General features: G+C 41.4%; 1 protein-coding gene across 3 annotated transcripts in view; it reads right to left on the reverse strand.

Annotated features, from left to right (window-relative positions):
• DDX6 (DEAD-box helicase 6) overlaps nucleotides 1–12,752 on the reverse strand; it is a 33,874-nt gene extending 21,122 nt beyond the window's left edge. Inside the window, exons 1-4 of one of the 3 annotated variants that reach the window (XM_025893352.2) lie at nucleotides 12,651–12,752; nucleotides 9,365–9,836; nucleotides 6,291–6,354; nucleotides 5,270–5,374 (exon numbers count right to left, since the gene is read on the reverse strand). In XM_025893352.2, the coding sequence (XP_025749137.1) occupies nucleotides 5,270–5,374; nucleotides 6,291–6,354; nucleotides 9,365–9,564 (369 nt within the window). In that variant the 5' untranslated portion in view covers nucleotides 9,565–9,836; nucleotides 12,651–12,752. Of the gene's footprint in view, nucleotides 1–5,269; nucleotides 5,375–6,290; nucleotides 6,355–9,364; nucleotides 9,837–12,006; nucleotides 12,297–12,442; nucleotides 12,536–12,650 lie in introns of those variants that run through there. The other 2 variants (XM_025893353.2, XM_025893354.2) reach the window with 2 other exon arrangements.
• Between the last annotated feature and the right edge of the window lie 5,055 nt (nucleotides 12,753–17,807).

The following is a 17,807-nucleotide window of genomic DNA, read 5'->3' on the forward strand; positions in this document are numbered from 1 at the left end:
CCAGGACCATGACCCGAGCTGAAGGCAGACACTTAATGACTGAGCCACCCAGGGGTCCCTATTTAGGGCAGTAGTTTCTTTTTACCTCCTCGGGCCAGGTGACCTTACGAATCTTAATTTCAGGGGGAAAAAATAGTATGAGTATGGTGGAAGAGATAGCAATGGTTGTCACAGGTATCTATCTACTGCTGCCCAGAAAAAAGGATATGGAAGATAATTAATTTCAAAAATATCTCTAACTTAAGGAACACACCCCAATTTTACCACAATAACTAATGAGGAAATGCATTTAAAGACTTTTTTTTTTTTGCAAACTTAGGAAAACAACTCCTATAATAAGAAATCCATGTTAGCCAGAGAAATGATTTACAAAGGATTAAGAATGCTGTAATTCCTATCAACAATAAACTATTAATTCTTATTAAACCTGGTTGACAAAATAATTTCTCAAAATAGTTGAGATTCTTGACCATGATGTGAAATTTTGTTGCCAACAATACGAACTCCCATGTTTCCCTCAATAATGGACTACCTGCCATTTCATCATTATCTTATCTACAAAGTCTTCAAAAGTTGCGCCTAGGGTCTGGAAACAGTAAGAGTTGTCAATCACTGCAAAATTAATACAGTTGAGCCCTGAACGTGGGGGTTAGGGGCACTGATACCCCACACAATCGAGAATCCACATGTAACTTTTGACTCCTCTAAAACTTAACTACTAATAGCCTACTGCTGACTGGAAGCCTTACTGATAACATAAATAGTCATATATTTACATTAATGTAAATTAACATACAAAATAACACATTTTATATATGTAAATAAGTTAGAGAAAAAAATATTAAGAAAGTTATAAGGAAGATACATTTACATACCATAGAAAAAATCTGCAGTTCAAACCCTAGTTGTTCAAGGGCCAACTCTGTAAGGTTTCATAATGTTAAGCAGAATAAAACAGGTTCTTAGGCCAAAGAAGTCTGCGCTCATATAAGGGTATGCCTTTAGGGTGGCAAAGTTATGCTAGCTATGGAGCACAGCATTCAGAACCAGAACTAGAGTCACAGATGGCTACACCAAAGAAAGATGTGTGGGGGCAAGCTGTAGTATATCTGGTTCCAGCCTGTCAGTGTAAAATATTCTTTTTGGAGGATATAATTTTAAGTGCCTCATTGTCCAATAATCTTACAGCCAATAAAATTTCACCATCTCCTAAAAAAGACTCAAATGCAGAGGACACCCATCTGATCAAGAAGGCTTCTGTATTTGGGAAAAAAAATGCCTGGGTAGAACTGTAAACTAAGAACTATGGAAGATAATACCTTAAAAACAACAGGAAAACAAGGAAAGTAGTTAAGAACAGAATGAACAGAAGGCGGCCAGTCATGAGGTTAGATTTTACTATAGGATTTCGTTTCTTTTTGGTTCTAAAATCCTAATATTTACAGTTTATTACACTGAATAATTCTAAGGAACATCTTGTGTTTTTCACAGATTTTGGGCAAAACAAAAGGAAGAAAAAGACAATGTGAATGGTGGTCTTAAAGACCTAAAATAATACTTTATGTTCGCACACTGCTTTGCTATTTCAAAACATTTTGTTTACATGTTACATTTACTCCTCACAAAAACCCTGTGAGGGAGATTACTTATTTCTACTTTACTGAAAAAGCTAAATATAAGACTGGTAAAGTGGCTGGAAAGATAACTGCCTATATGTTATACTAATACTGAAAGTGCAAATAACAAAGTCAATTTTAAAATTTTAATACATGGGCGCCTGGGTGGCTCAGATGGTTAAGCGTCTGCCTTCGGCTCAGGTCATGATCCCAGGGTCCTCGGATCGAGTCCCGCATCGGGCTCCCTGCTCCTTGGGAGCCTGCTTCTCCCTCTGCCTCCCTCTCGCTCTCTCTGTCTCTCATGAATAAATAAGTAAAATCTTAAAAAAAAAAAAAAGAAAAAAAAGAATTAAGTCAGCTAGGGGCATCTGGGTGACACAGTCGGTTGAGCATCCAACTTGGTTTCGGCTTGGGTCGTGATCTTGGGGTCATGGGATCAAGCCCCACGTTGGGCTCTGTGCTCAGCGCAGAGTCTGCTTGGGTTTCTCTTTCTCCCTCTGCCCCTCACCCCCGCCAAATAAAATCTTAAAAAAAGAAAATGAATTAAGTTTGCTAAGTGAACCAATCTTTTTTTTTTCTTTTCTTTTTTTGGGGAAAGCAGGGGCATTTATTCCTTCTTGCCTCCCCATCGCCTTTTTTGATAAAACTACCATATGGAGTAATAACCCATAACTATTATAGAGCATTTATCATCTACTAGGCACTATACCAAGCATACTAAAATGAATTACCTCACTTAATCTTCACAACTCCTCTATGATATATACTATTATATCAATTTTATAGGCCAGGAAACTGAGGCTTAGAGAGATAACTCAAATAATCAACTTATAAAGGAGTGGAGCTGGGATTCAATGTGGGCAGTCTGACTGCAAGACTAGTTCTTCAATAGTTCTATAGACCAAGTTAACCTGCAGACATGTCAACCATAATTTCACCAAAGCATTCTAAATACCACTGAACGTCTGAGGGCCCATTTCCCGCCATCCACCTTGCTAAGTACTGGAGATATAAAGTTGAATGATATAGTCCCTACAGTAGAAGGCTCTCATGAAACTTTTCATCCCTGTAAATAAAATGGATTAACATGAACTACATTACAGAAAAGTAAATTACAAAATGTTTTCATATATGCACTCAAATTGCCTATCTGGTGATGTATAACCTTATCTCGATACTTTCTCAGCCATAATAAACTTCTTTAGTTTGTCCACAAAGGCAAACAAAGGTGAAAACCCCTAGGCAACCACTACCCCAGTGTTCTCTGCTTGGAATATGGATCACTTCTTCTAATGGCTACATATATATGCAATTTCAACTACAAAGGGGCACACTGAAATCATCTGTACGACTAGCTGTCTTATCTACCTACTGTGAGGGCAGGAACCCTGTCTTGTTCATAAAAACATCTCCAGTCTCTAACATTTTCTAGGTTACTCAGTACATGTTTGCTCAATGAAAAAATACTCAATGATGTCACAGGGTTTGTTCTTATTACAGCTTCGGTTTAACAGTTTTAATTAATGTGTGTTTATGCCCACGTGTATGTAGATACATATACATATGTCTACATACATATATACATTACGTATATAATACATACATATATTTCCTTTTCTTTTCACTGAAAGGGCTGAAGAGCAAAGAGTGTATGCACTATGCAGATTTAAGTTTCTAATACTACTATCCCACTAAGCAGGGCTCCTCGGAGAAACGGCTGATTCCAAGGCTAGGACAAGATAGGTATAGATAAGCTCAGCATCATGATATACCAAAAAAAGGAAGTACTCAAGAAAAATAAAGGGGGTGGGGGAGGTGAGGAGTGAATAGGCAGAGCACAGAGGGTTTTTAGGGCAGTGAAACGATTCTGTCTATACCACAATGATGAGTACATGTCATATTTGTTCAAACCCACAGAATGTACAACGCCAAAAGTGGGCCTTAATATAAATAACAAACTCTGGATGATGTTAATAGAGGTTCCTTAGTTGTAATAAATGCACCATTCTTGTGAGGGATGTTGATAATGGAGAAGGTTATCCATGAGTGGGGACCAGGGTTTATGGGAAATCTCTACAACTGCTGTGAACTTAATATTGCTCTAAAAAAATAGTCTATCAGAAAAAAAGCAGGTGCGTGTACATTATAAAAACACAGGGACCAGCCTGAAGGAACTCACAATGGCCAAAAATGGGACAATTTGACCATAAAAATACCACTGGGGGGGAATTTGTGAGTCCACACTGATAATATACAAATACATGAAAGGATAAGGAAGGCTTTTTTTTTTTTAAATTTAAGACCTTATTTCTTTATTTGAGAGAGAGAAAGCACAAGAGGGGAGAGGGTCAGAAGGAGAAGCAGACTTCCCGCTGAGCAGGGAGCCCAATGTGGGACTCGATCCCGGGACTCCAGGATCATGACCTGAGCTGAAGGTAGTCACTTAACCAACTGAGCCACCCAGGTGCCCCAGGGAAGGCTCTTCTTTATAAGGCCAAATGTGGAAGGAGTGCTAGCATTGGAAATGCATCATAATCTATCAGAGTAAAGATCAAATCATGCAAGAATCACCAATGGATGCTAAGACTAGGGAGAAATTTTGATGGAAGAGTAAGATACCTGCATGGTCTTAAAAGTGCTTCCCACAGACTGCTTATTAGTTTCAAGGGAAGGGGGAGAAAAGCAATTATACAGTAGAAAAATCAGATACCACCTTCAGATGATAATCAAAATTAAATTCACCAATGAGAAATAGATGGACACTGTGTATACCTCCAAATGTGGTGGCTTGAGATGGCCATAACGTAACTTCTACAGCAGTTTGGCTAAGAATGCATAACTTGAGGCTAATCGCATGGAGACATGACACAAACCCAAAATGAGGAATATTCTATTAGAAAAAAAGGGCTCTATTTTTTTTTCTTCTAAAGATTTTATTTACTTGAGAGAGAGCATGAATGGAAAGGAGAGGGAGAAGCAGGCTCCCCATGAACAGGGAGCCAGATGTGGGGCTCGATCCCAGGACCCTGAGATCATGACCTGAGCCGAAGGCAGACGCTCAGCCGTCGGAGCCACCCAGGTGACCCGGGCTGTATTTTTAATGTCAATGTCATAAAAGACCAAAAAAAGACTAGGGAAATGCTCACAACTAAAAGAGGTTAGAGACCTAACTAATGCAATACCTGATCTAAGGAGGCATCCTGTACAGAAAAGAAAAAAATAATGTTCTAAAGGACATTTTGGGGTCATTTAAAAATTAGAATACAAATGACAGAAAAGACAAAAATACTGTATTAATGTTAAATTGACCAAAGATAACTGTACTATGGTTACACAAGAAAACATCCCCAGGGGCGCCTGGCTGGCTCAGTTGGTACAGCATACAACTCTTGATCTCAGGGTCGTGAGTTCAAGCCCCACGTTGGGCACAGAGCTTACTCAAAAAGAAAAAGTCCTGTTTCTTAGGAAATACACACTGAAATATTTAGAAGTAATGGGCCATGATTTTGTGACTTATCTTTAAATGATTCAGAGAAAGTGTGTATGTGCACTTGTATACACGAGAAAAATGCTAATTATATCATTCACACAGATCAAAAAGTATGGAATGTTTAACTCATAACATCACATGTGGATGAAAAGGGAAAACATACCTGAATAGGAGATGGTTTTTCCCAGCCCATTTCAAAAATTCCCATCAGTAACTCCCGTTTCAAACAATAATCTTCAAACTCATTTCCTTTTGTGGAGGTCACATCCTAGTCAAACAAAGCAAATAAGACAACAAAATAATAAAGTACAACTGTGTTCCTTTCGTAGTTACTATGCTTAAGAAAGTTTGAGACTTATTCTTCCTCTACCCCATTTAAAATATAAATATATGCAAATGAGTTCTCTGTCTTGGTCTATATTTCAAGTATTCCTAAGGAATAACCACTCTTTAACACACACAGGCCCACTTAAAAAATGTTTTAGGGAAAGGCCACCCTGTGGTCATATTCTCCTGAAGACTGGTTGAATACTATTATTTCTATGTAAAGCATCATGCTGTGAATTACAAATCACAAGATGTGAAGTCAAACTGCAGCTCCACCACTCACTGCCTGCAAATATCCTATTGTAAATAATTGTGATTTCTCAGACTTAGCACTACTGACACTAGGCCAGAAAATTCTCTGTGGTAAGGGGCCATCCTGTAGCATCCCCCTCATGGAGTTTAACAAGCTGTGATAATCAAAAATGTCTCTAGCTACTGCTAAATGCCCACTAAGGGACAAAAATCACCCCTAGTTGGGAACACTGGGCTAAGAGAACGAATTTCTCAACTTCCTTGTCCTCATCCACAAAACAAGGATAATACCTAACCTGAATCTTACTGTAATTGCTGGGAGCATAAGAGAATTTTGAGAAAATGCTTTGCAAACAATGAAAATACTCCATCAAAGTCAGATAAAATATACAGATGTATAAATACAGTATTTAAAATACAGACACACGTTACTGTATTAATATAATACTCCAAACAGTGAAAAATTTTGGCAGTTCATCATATATGATCCATACAATGTCAACCACTTCAACAGAAGAGTTAAACACACAGTGCCTGTTATTAAGTAACTACTTCACTTTTGGTTTCCACACCATTTTGCCCCTTGAATTTTACAATCAACTTACCGAAGTTTTGATTCTTAGATCCTTTGGAGGGAGTTTTAAAGTCTTTTTCCAGTCATCACCAGGTCTACAGAGAATATAGTAAAATTGAAGCATGAGAATTCTTAGCATCACTATTCTAATAATACAAAGATGATTCACCACAATTACAATTAAGTTCTAAAAAGCACAGCAAGTTTAATATATTGCCATATACTTTGGAATATAGTTAACAGAAATAAACAGCATTAGAAAAACTATTCTCACAAAAGAACAATCTAGAGGATTAAAAAAAAAAAAATCAAGAATAGAAGGGAATAACGCATCCATCCTCTTAAGAGAAGCAGTGTAGTATATAGTGCAACTGTTGTCCAAACTGGTAACCCCTGTGTTTTGTTTGACATTAGTGTGTTTTAATTTAAATTAGTTGCCAACAGTTAAAAATGAGGAGATTTCATATAAAAGTCCAGATTCTGGCTTTTCTTGGAAATAAAAAAAAAAAAAAAGGAAGCTTTAGCAAGTTCCAAACATCTGCATATCAACAGTTTGTAACTGGGAGCTTTTTTTTTTTTAAAAAGATTTTAATTTATTTATGTGACAGAGAGAGACAGCGAGAGCAGGAACACAAGCAGGGGCAGTGGGAGAGGGAGAAGCAGGCTTCCCGCTGAGCAGGGAGCCTGATGCAGAGCTCGTTCCCAGGACCCTGGGATCGTGACCTGAGCTGAAGGCAGACGCTTAACGACTGAGCCACCCAGGCGCCCCAATAACTGGGAGCTTAAATCAAGCAGCAGACTCCTTTAGATAAAGCAAGTACCTTCCCATGTGGCACAGTCTCCTGTAAACATCTGAGTTTCTAACTTTTGGTGACTAATTAAAACCAAGGGCTCTAAAGTTTCAAACCTGAGGTCAGGCTCTAACTACTTATTATTTTTGTGACTTTGCAGCAGTTACTTTTCTAAGCCTCCAATTCTCTCATACATAAAGGGGGTTGAGAATTATATCAAATAATTTACATAAAGCACTAGGCATAGTTCCTGGCAAAATAAGAACTCAGGGGGTGCCTGAGTAGCTCAGCTGGTCAACCATCTGATTTTGGCTCTGGTTATGGTCTCAGGGTCCTGGACTGAGCCCTACATCGGGCTCTCTCCTCAGCACCACCCCCCCTCAAGTAAATAAAATCTTAAAAAAAAAAAAAGAACTCAGTTTTAGCTGTTAATGACTATCTCTGTCTTTTTTTTACTGAGAATGCTGAAACCAAATCTCTTTTTGGTCAGGTAAAAACCTCAAATAATACTCAAAGCATCTAATGGGAAAAAAATGGTCAATGTCATCTTTAATAGAAGTTTTCACTGATTTCATTACAGCGACTCTTACATAATCAGAGCCCCCAAAACATCTTAAGAGTCTCGATTTAGAAAGAGAAGCACTTACTTTACTTAAAGCTAGGTCCCATATAATTTAAGATACTCTAACACAGATAACTATTTGCTACCAATTCCACGGGTATCAAAGCCTTTCACCTCTGCCTATAATTAACACACCAAAGTTTCTGAGCAAAAATGTCAGTTGAATATCCTAGTATGCCAGCTTGCCATTGTCAAATTCAATATAAAGTGAATAAAAATACAGAAATACAACGGAAAATCTTACCACAAGGAATTTATAACCTTAGGAGTTAAAAGACCCCAACTATTTAAAATGAGAAAATACATGATAGAGATTAAGTATTAGAAGAGTTCTGAAGACAGTGACGCAATCTAGAAGCCTTCATGGAAGAGATGACAGATTAAAAAAAAAAACAACTGAGATTTAAAGAACCCACAGAATGAAAAAGAACCCATTAATCCCAGGCAGACCAAAAAAGCAAAAGCAAAATCCTATTGCCTGAAATCAGAATTTAAGTAGAAAATAATGAGTAACACAGCTTTATGTTTAAAAATAGCCTGAATTTTGCTAGCCTACTCGTATTTTGTCAAGACAAACTACAATTTAGAGAATATTCTTGATTTCTATACTAATTAAAGCTTTAAAATATGCAAAAAAATAACAGAATACGCATTAATACCAATTCTCACAATGACCAAACCAATTCCAATAGAAATTAATTTAGAGGTCACTAGCAAACCACATTCAAGTAACTATGTCTATGTTATTCTGGTAGTTTTTAAGTGCTACTTTTCTTTAGGAAGTGCTTTTTAGGCATGGAAAAGACCTAGGTTTACTATAATACACACTTTAGTTCAGTGACCCAGAGAGAATGGGAATTCTTAGCATCACTATTCTAATGAGAGATTTCATATGAAGATTTCAAGAGAATAAATCAATCTCTATGGCTAGATTTTAACAATGAAGTCAAAATGTGAAATGGGGTCAAGAATCTTCAATGTTAATTTTCTATTAACTGAATCTTTATAGAGTGATAGTTATCAGTAATAATTTAAAGTGTACACTTAGATGACAAACAGCATATTTACAAGAAAAAATATTCTGTAGTAAGATGAGGCTCTTAAGTTTTTAGAGTCAAAGGGACTCGGGACTATTCCGTTCCATGCATTTCCAAGATTTCAGATCTTGAAAACCCTGATATGTAACAGCTTATAATTTTGTGTGCGTGTAAAAGGAGAAATATATATATTTTTTAAAGTAGAAAACTAAAGTTCCATAATCTTAAATAAAAAAAAAAAGTCATGGATAAATTTTCTATCAGTGAGTATGTTTGAATTCAGAAGGCTGGGCCAGTCTTTAAATTCAAAAACCTGAAATTGGCTTTAACTGCCATTTAAACTAGGGTAAGGTACCGTTATAACACTAGAAAAAGCCATACTGGCCAAAAAAAAAGGATGAATCTGAGCTAATTATGAAAGCCAGAAATGTTTCAAAAAGTAATATATACAAAGATAATATATATCATCTGTATCTGTTAATGAACCTGAACTATGACAAAAATACATTATTCAATTGCAAATACCCACCCACCATAAAACAATGTCTTTTCTTTGCAAACAAAATGGTTAAAATAAGGTTTAAAGTAGTCAACAAAGTAGCAAAAAGGTATCTCCTTGGTCTCCCAAGTGTTTATTATTTATTCTAACACTTACTTAATAGTGGTGGTCATACTCTGTGCTTGCTGCTGAGTGCCGTTATTGATTGTGTTGGTATTTTTCAGCTGGTTCATTTGTTGCTGTGTCTGTGTGCCCCCTCCTCCGGGGCCACCACTGGGCTTCACAGGGCCCCTCAGCTGACCATTTTGACTGGATAGACCCATTATAACAGGGTTCTCTGTTCTGGCCGTGCTCATGCTGTATTAATCGTAAAGATGTCTCTTTCAAACTTCAAAACTTTTGAAAGTCAGTAGAGAAACTGTAATAACAGTTTATTAGGCTCTCCAAAACGAAGAGATAAATATAAGTCTTGCTCAATATATGAGTCCTTTATTGCAATGCAGGCAAGCACCTGTAAGTCTCTGAACGGTAAGCAGCAGTAACTTGCTCTCATGCACCGAATCAACTTTTTATTTTTTAAAAAGCCCTCTAACAAGGTTGTTATATATCTGAATTCACTCACTTCAATCTGAAACAAAGAGAAAGCTTAATTAGCAAATACAGGAGAGTAAAAAAAACTTTCCCTTTTAAAAGAACCCTTTTAGAGGAAATCACTCTATTTAAGAAATAAGAATACAGATGTACTTAGACTAAAACCCTAGCCAGGCTAGGAAGAGACACAAAAAGATGAACTGCTTCAAAAAGAACAAAACAAAACAAAAAAAACCCCAAGCCAACTGAGACCAATCTCAAACATTTTAAATTGTCAGTTCAAAGTAACCCAGAGAAGATGAGGTAGAAAGATACTGTGATTAAATTAGCATTAGCTGTCAAATGGCAATCTCTTCCTTTCAGTTTCCTCCCTGATGAATTCTCTAAAAGTCCCTGCCACCTCTAAAAGTCAATGATTCATTACACTTAATTGCATTACAACTCAATGAAGTATCACACAATTTTATTAACGTAAATCTACATACCTTGGAACAAGGCAAGACAATTTTTTTTTTCCTATTTCTGACAGCAACTGAGAATTCTTGAAATTAAGTAAGCTTTTGACTTAACTTTATGCTTTCAGGAAAAAAACCACATTTGTGCCTTTATGAATTTCAACCATGGAGGTTCAATTTTATGAAGAAAAATAAATTATTTTCTCTCTTAAATTTTGCCCCTTAAAACAACTGAAGCAGTTAAGAGATAACACATGTCTACGTGTCAAAATCTTTTGCTTGAGAAAGTCAAGAAAATCTTCAGCTCCCTTTATAAAATCTGAATATTAAAAAACTATTAGCTACATACATTTCAGTAACTTTTCAAAAAGTGTATCCTAACTTAAAATATTTGCTGTTATTAAAAATATCTATAAAGACACAAAAAGGAAATTGCCTGTTTAAAAATCTGTGAAAGACTAAAAGACACTAGTAACTTTAACCAAACTTTCCAAAAAACCCAGAGTACTAATAGTTGTTTTAAAAAAGAATTGGCCAATCTCTGCCATTTTCAATTATCCCCAAAATCGAATTATTTTGAAATGCAGTAAATAAAAACAATTTACAAAGGCCAGAAAATAAGGGACTACTATTCCTCTGCTGGGTTTGTTCTTTTTCAACTCCTTTATATTTCTTACCAAAAAATACACTAGTTTATTAATGGTGATTTTTTTCTCTTTTTGCCAAACACCAAGGATTCCAAAGCAATAAATCTTTTCTAAAAGACAACTGGTTATGTCTTTTTTAAAAACTGAAAATAAAGTTGCTCAGAAGCAAATCCTAATTATCACATACACAAAGCTGTATTATTTCTAAGTCCCTTAGAATATGATGTCTTACGCAGACCGTGGTTAACAGCCACCTAATTTTAGTTCAAGGTGGTAAATGGTTTCCTGTATTGACAGGTTTGTATTATGATCAACAATATCACGGAGTTCACACAAGACTTGTTTGTTGCCAACCACTAAGGATGAAGAGGGTAACCTCTAAAGATTAAAAGATATCATTATTGTCCCTTGAGCTGTTAATATAAGACTTCCTATCTCCCTAGATCCAAAATGTGTCTATTACTCCCTTCTTACTTGAACCGAAACCTGCACTGCAGCTTTATGTCTCAGAGAAGGAAATATTCCTCCTACCCCTTCCCAATTTAGACTTGCAAGTTACATTCTACATTTTCAAAAATACTAACGAAACGTAGACTAGTTGGGAGGAGCCCCTTGCGGAGTTAATTACAGCACTTCCCAGATTGTAGTTAGCAAGTGACAGTTTCACACCCAAAACACTATCGTCATGTCAGACAAGAGCTTTTGTTTGCAAATGCAGCGCAGTTTCTCTTAAGCTTGGTCTGCAAGTTGGAGGGACTGTTTTATTCTGAAGGGAAAAAGGGACTGTGGTAGAGAAAAGGGAGTGAGCGATGAGGTAAAGAAACAAGCCAATGATTTGAGCCCCGTAACTCTGGGGCAATAATTTCTTGCCCCCCCCAAACGCACCCCCCCCCCCCCCCCACTCCTAGCCAGCCCCCTGTGACCATAAACAAAAGGGATGGTGCCCTATAATCGCAGCTGCGCCACAAGAGCAGGGAACCAACTCCGCGGGCAGGAAACAATAGGGACTCCCCCTATAAGGCCCCAAAGAGAAACCCTTAAGTCAGAAAGCCCCCACTTTTCCTTCACGACTCGGGGGCTCCATAATCACCCTCTTGTTACCGACCTACGAGGCCTTATTCCAAGCAAGCAGCAGCGGGTCCTCTTCCAAAACGAGCCCTCCGACACTGCAAATCCCTGCCGCCCCCTATAGGGCCGCCTCGTACCCTATAACCTCCACCATCCCCCTAAGTCCTTGCCGCCTCTGTGGTCCCACATCCCCTCGTCTTCCACTAAGCTCCTCTGAGTACTTCGCCCGCTCCTTCTCCGGACCCCTCCGCGCACGACATTCCCAGATTCGACTCTTCTCAGGCGCCCCCACCTCACACGGCTGCCGCCCGCCGCCCTCCTTCCTCCCAGGGGCCCGGCCAGGCCTCAGGCCTCCGCCTCAAAGCGCCCCCCCCCCCCCCCCTGGCCGAGGGGCTTCCCGCGGCCCCGACCGCACCGCTGACCTCGACCCCACCACCTCACCCCACTCCCCGCAGCTGGGGCCCGAGTCCTACCACCGAGGCCACTCCCGCTCGGCACCCTCGGTCCTTTATTGTTGACTCGAAGCTCCCAAAATGGCGGCGGCTCCTTCCTCCTCGGAAACCTCCACCCGCCCCCACCCGGCCCCTCGCTTCTGCCTCCTCCTCCCGCCCCCGCCCCGCTCCGGGGGCCGCACCGCAGGGCCGCCCGCGCCCGCCGGCTCTCCCGGCCGCCCGGCCCTACCTCCGCCGCTGCCCGCTCTCATGGCGCCGCCGGAGTCGCCGCCCGGGCTGAGCTAACTCGGCTGCTCTGCCCCTCCCCCGCTCGCCCGCCGCCCCCTCCCCCCTCCTCTCCCCCTCCCCCTGCCTGTCCGCATGGCGGCGGCCGCGGCTCCTCCTCCACGCAAGATGGCGGGAGCTCCGCCGCTGCCGGCGCCGCCGCGCTGTCACGGCTTCACCGGCTTCGCGGCCGGAGGAATGTGGGCCGGGGAGCCTCCCTGAGGAGAAAATGGACGGCTGTGCTCTCACACCGACTGGGGGCCCCGGTGACGGAGACTTGGAGGGGAAATACGGGTTCCTTTCTGAGTGGGAAGGAGGGCTAGCTTTTTCACAGCCGAGGAGAAATGAGTGGGGAATGGTGGCCGGGAAGAGTCCGCCCTGCCTTCGCCCCCCGCAAGTGGAAAGCGGGGGTTGTGACCAGAGGAGGAGCTGCTTGTTCCCGAGCAAGGACGCGTTCCGAGAACGAGGCGTCCGAGTCGCGACTCGGGGACGAGAGAGCTGACCTGACGTCCCGCGCGGGCCGCGGAGGCGGCCGCAGGCCCGGGGGGCGGCGAGGGGGCGCGGACGAGCCCCGCCGGGTGCGCCTCGGTCCAGGAACGCGCCGAACGAGTGGTCCGGAGGCGCCGGCGCGCGCCGGGGGGTGGGGGCCGGAAGGGGGGGCGACGGCCCGGGACTGCGACCCTCCCGGCCCCGGAGGGCCAGCCTCCCAGACGCGGCGCGGGGAGCCGGCCTCCTCGACAGGAAGGGAAAGCTGCTAAGGAGTCACTTCTCCTGGAAATAGGAACCAGAAGGCGGCCGAGAGCGAGTCTTTCCCCGGCCTGACTCTCACTAGAAAGCTACTTCTGTGTATCTGTATCTGTCCCCATAAGTACTGGTCATGTCCTAATGTCTCCGCTTATCCTTAACAGAAATATCGGGAGCGCTATTTGGTCCCAAGTAAAACAAAAAATGTGAAGCTAGGAAGCTGGCCCGGTAGAGGGAAAAGAAAAACCTGGGTTTCACCCAGCTGAGAGATGGACTGCATAGGACAATGGCCAGACCGTGTGTGACAACACAACTCCGACCCCCACTCTCTGCAGCAACCGGCCCGGGTCGGCCCAGAATGAGCGGCACTCTGGTCATTGACTGCCAGCTTCCCCAATTTTTGCCCCTGCTTCTAACTCGGGGCCAATCAGAGAAAGCCAGATATGTTCCCCAAACCAATCCCATCACACGCCCCGCTTCTAGTTAGCCTGCCTCCTGTTTCCTCATGCCCACAACCTCCAATCAAAGCGTGCCTTGGAGTCTCCACCGAACTAAGTGAAGGTGGCCTGCTCCCATGCTTAGCAAGCTCTGGATAAATAGCCTGTTCTCGTTTGGTCGTCTTTGTTTATTTCCACACAGCCAATGGAAAGGTGGTAGAGAAGTGCGAAAAGCCTGTTCCTGAGATTATGAAGAAGGTTCCCCTTACAATTTTTTAAATTCTAAATTTGTAGCATGTCATCTCCCAGATTTATTTACACCACCACTCATGTAAGGGACTAACCCTGCACCTTGTGCCCATCCTAGAGAGAGGATGGGTAAGTTGTTAATAAAATGTTAAAATGTGAGGCCTTGTTTGCCTCACTGTCTTTCCAAGTAGCGGGAATGTAAGGGGAAGGAGGGTAGGAAGTTAGTGGGAGGGAGAGGAGCCTGAGGATTTAAAATGGGCCACTGCCTGGTGGTGGGTTTCTTTGCCTAGGCCACTCAAGAAATGAGACTAGGCAGAGAAAAGGGGTTTGCGTTCACAAATAAGTGAATACCTTCAAAAGGGGCCTGGCTGAGTCATGACCAGAAGCAAAAGTGAGGAGGGAATATGAAATAGAGGTCCCCATTCTCACCTAGGAATCCTGCCAGGGCTAAAACCTTTAATGATCCTGCATAATGTTCTTGCGAGACACTCAGATATCCTTACAACTTAGCTCTTTGCAGTTTCTGGTGAGAAGCATAGATGGTGCAGAATTAAGCTATGAATCGTCACATCTTTCTTCTGGGTTCGATTTCAATGGTTGGTAGGTCCAATCCCAGTATCTCAATACATGTTTTTTCTTCTTGGTTCAAGCAGATTCATGAGAATCATAGAGAATATGACACTTTAGGAATACAGATGAATTATTTGATAATGTACACAGTATCTTTATGAATTATATTTAAAAATATCACACAGGGGCGCCGACTCTTGATTTTGGCTTAGGTCGTGATCTCGGGGTTGTGAGATGGAGCCCTGCATTGGGCTCTGTGCTGGGTGTGGAGCCTGCTTAGGATTCTCCCTCTCCCTCTGCCCCCCTGCCCACCGCCTGCTCTGTGCCCCACCTCTAAAAAAAAAAAATCACATGATTCCAATTCTTTGGCTTTTTAGCTAATATTGAATATAATAGTTTGGGTGATCTGTGGTAAATACGGCTTCTGGAAGCTGTGTTGTCCCCAGTGAGGTCACCTATTAATTGTAGTAAAGTGCTTCCCAAGATATATTGGTCATTTCCATTTTGTTTTTGTCACCCACTCTTCCCTGATTCCCTACTTACTGGGTTTTGAACTATGAAGCTGTTAGCTAACCTGTTAGGCCTGCATTGCTGGCCGGCTCCTAGAGAACTGGTCTGTAGGAAAGATATTTTTAAAAAGAAAAAAGAGTCATACATAGAATTGAGGTTTTCACTATCTCTGTTTAAAATACAACAGAATTCTTGGGATGCCTGGGTGGCTCAGTCAGTTAAGCATCTGCCTTCGGCTCAGGTCATGATCCCGAGGTCCTGGGATCGAGCCCCACATCGGGCTCCCTGGTCCGCAGGGAGCCTGCTTCTCCCTCTCCCACTCGCCCGGCTTGTGTTCCTTCTCTCGCTGTGTCACTCTCTGTCAAATAAATGAATAAAATCTTTAAAAAAAATAAAAAGAAATTAATAAAATACAACAGAATTCTTTTTTTTTTTTTGTAAGTCATGACCTGCGACTAGAAAATGCTACTTGGAATTTGATCACAGTAATGGGTCCTCCCAGCAAATATTGTTTGCCAGTCTCATGTCCTGTCCTCATTTACTTACCTAAAAATAACTAGAAGGAAAAAAAACACAGGTTAATTTATACTTGATTTCATTTAAACTGCAGTTTAAAATATTTAGAATCTAGAATTCCAAGTAATTTCAACCTGGAATATATACATCTGTGATACTATCTTAAAAACCCCAAATGTTTTCAACATGCTAAAATGGATTTCACGCTTTTAGCTTTCTATGAGTGTTTTTTTTTTTAAGGAAACATGATAGTTGGGTTTTTTAAAATTCAAACTACTTCATTACTTAGAATAAAAAAGATTTGCCCATACCATATCCTCAATAACATGATTATTTCACACCTGCCTAAGCTTTATAGTACAGCATTTCTCTCTTTCATGGTTTGCAGGATAATATTTTGATTTTCCAAAAGAAGGTTCAACTGATAAAGTTCTTCTGCAAATATGCTCAAAGCAACATCTGGTAGTTGCTAACCCAGACTAAAGGCTAATGAGCCCAAGATGCTAAGTACCATTTTCTTTGGACCCATTGCAGCTAAAAATTGCCGCTTTAATTTATACACCTGAAGAAAATGAAGCAGCATCAGCCTACTGAGCGCTAAGCAAAGCGATCCTCAGAGAGGTACAAGTACTACACAGAAGTTAATGCATACTAAGCAGATGTCTTTAATCACTGAGAGACCACACCAGGCACATTTTGTTGGAATAAATGTTCCAGTTCCAGAATAAACTTAAGTTGAAAAGTAGGAAAGCAATATTACAAACAGAGAGGGAAGTGGGTGGGCTAAACACATTTTCCCCAAACTGCCAGCTTTAGCTGCAGAATTTACATTCCCTTTGATAGAAAAAAAATGTCTCCATTCCTAGGGTACTGCCACCAGCTAGCTCAGCTCTCCAGGTTTCTTTTGGTCTCATTAGGTTCCAGCATTGTTCTGGTCATCACCCAGAGAATCCTAGCTATTCATTTTGCCTCTTCGGTTCTCCTAAAATTACGGTGCCCCAACAATTTTAACTTACTCATTAATTTGAAAATAATGTGTGGCTAGGAAGACACTGAAATCTGAAGACCAGTTCTTTAGGTACAAATGTAATTTGGTCTACTCAGATCAAGAAAGAACTTCCACCATTCCATCTATGATGCCTTGGTCCCCTTGGGTGCTTTCTGAATTAGTTCAGGGCTGGTTGCTGACAGGTAATACCGATGGGGGTCCATAGCAAACTTGTGGACTTGTCATGGTATTGGTATGTGTACTATGTCTCCCTGGTACCCAGGACCTTGTAACAAAATTGTTTCTGAATAAGCTTCTCTCTCTCTCTCTCTCTCTTTTTTAAATTTGTCTATTTATTTTAGAGTTAGAGCTTGCACGTGTGGGAGTGGGAGGGGCAGAGGGACAGAGTCCTCAAGCCGACTCCCTGCTGAGCGCAGAGCCCAATACAGGCTTGATTCCATGACCTATGAGATCATGAACTGTGCCAGATGCCCAACTGACTGCACCACCCAGGTGCCCCTGAATAACCTTCTCTTGCAGGGGTAGCAACAATCATGACAAGTGTCCCGCCCTGATTTCCTGCCACTAGTCAATTTGCAGGACTTTTTATTGGCCTTTGAAAATAGACTGTGATCTTCGGTATGAGCTCTGGGAAGCTACCTTATAGCTAAAGAGTGGACAGTCTCTTCAGTCCCGAGTGCCAACGTTGGATTAAGTACCATCTGTGGCTACCAGGACGAGACAGGGAACATGGGGAGAAAACAGTATTTCAGTGTGGTGATCTCCCCAGTGAACTTCTAGCCCTTTATCTGCTTGATGAAGTTTAAACGTTACTCTTTATCGTGTCAAGCACCCCCTACATAACCCTTTAATGTCTCCTAGTTTCTTTTTCCACCTGGAGTGTGTACTCCATTGACAGATTGGGACTGCAAATGTGCCCACCCAATTTGATTTCCCACTCTTCCGCCAATACATTTGGGGCTCTGGTCTCTTGATAGGAGACCCATCCCCTCACCTTCCATTGTTTCCCTTGAGAAACTCCCTCATTTTCTTTCCTCTGGGCCTATCTAAATCCCATTCAAAACCCAGTAGGTTGCCACAAGCTCTT

The sequence above is a fragment of the Callorhinus ursinus genome, unplaced genomic scaffold (assembly GCF_003265705.2).
Source record: "Callorhinus ursinus isolate GAN/ISIS: 27379988/994484 unplaced genomic scaffold, GSC_fseal_2.0 scaffold19, whole genome shotgun sequence".
Classification (NCBI taxonomy): domain Eukaryota; kingdom Metazoa; phylum Chordata; class Mammalia; order Carnivora; family Otariidae; genus Callorhinus; species Callorhinus ursinus.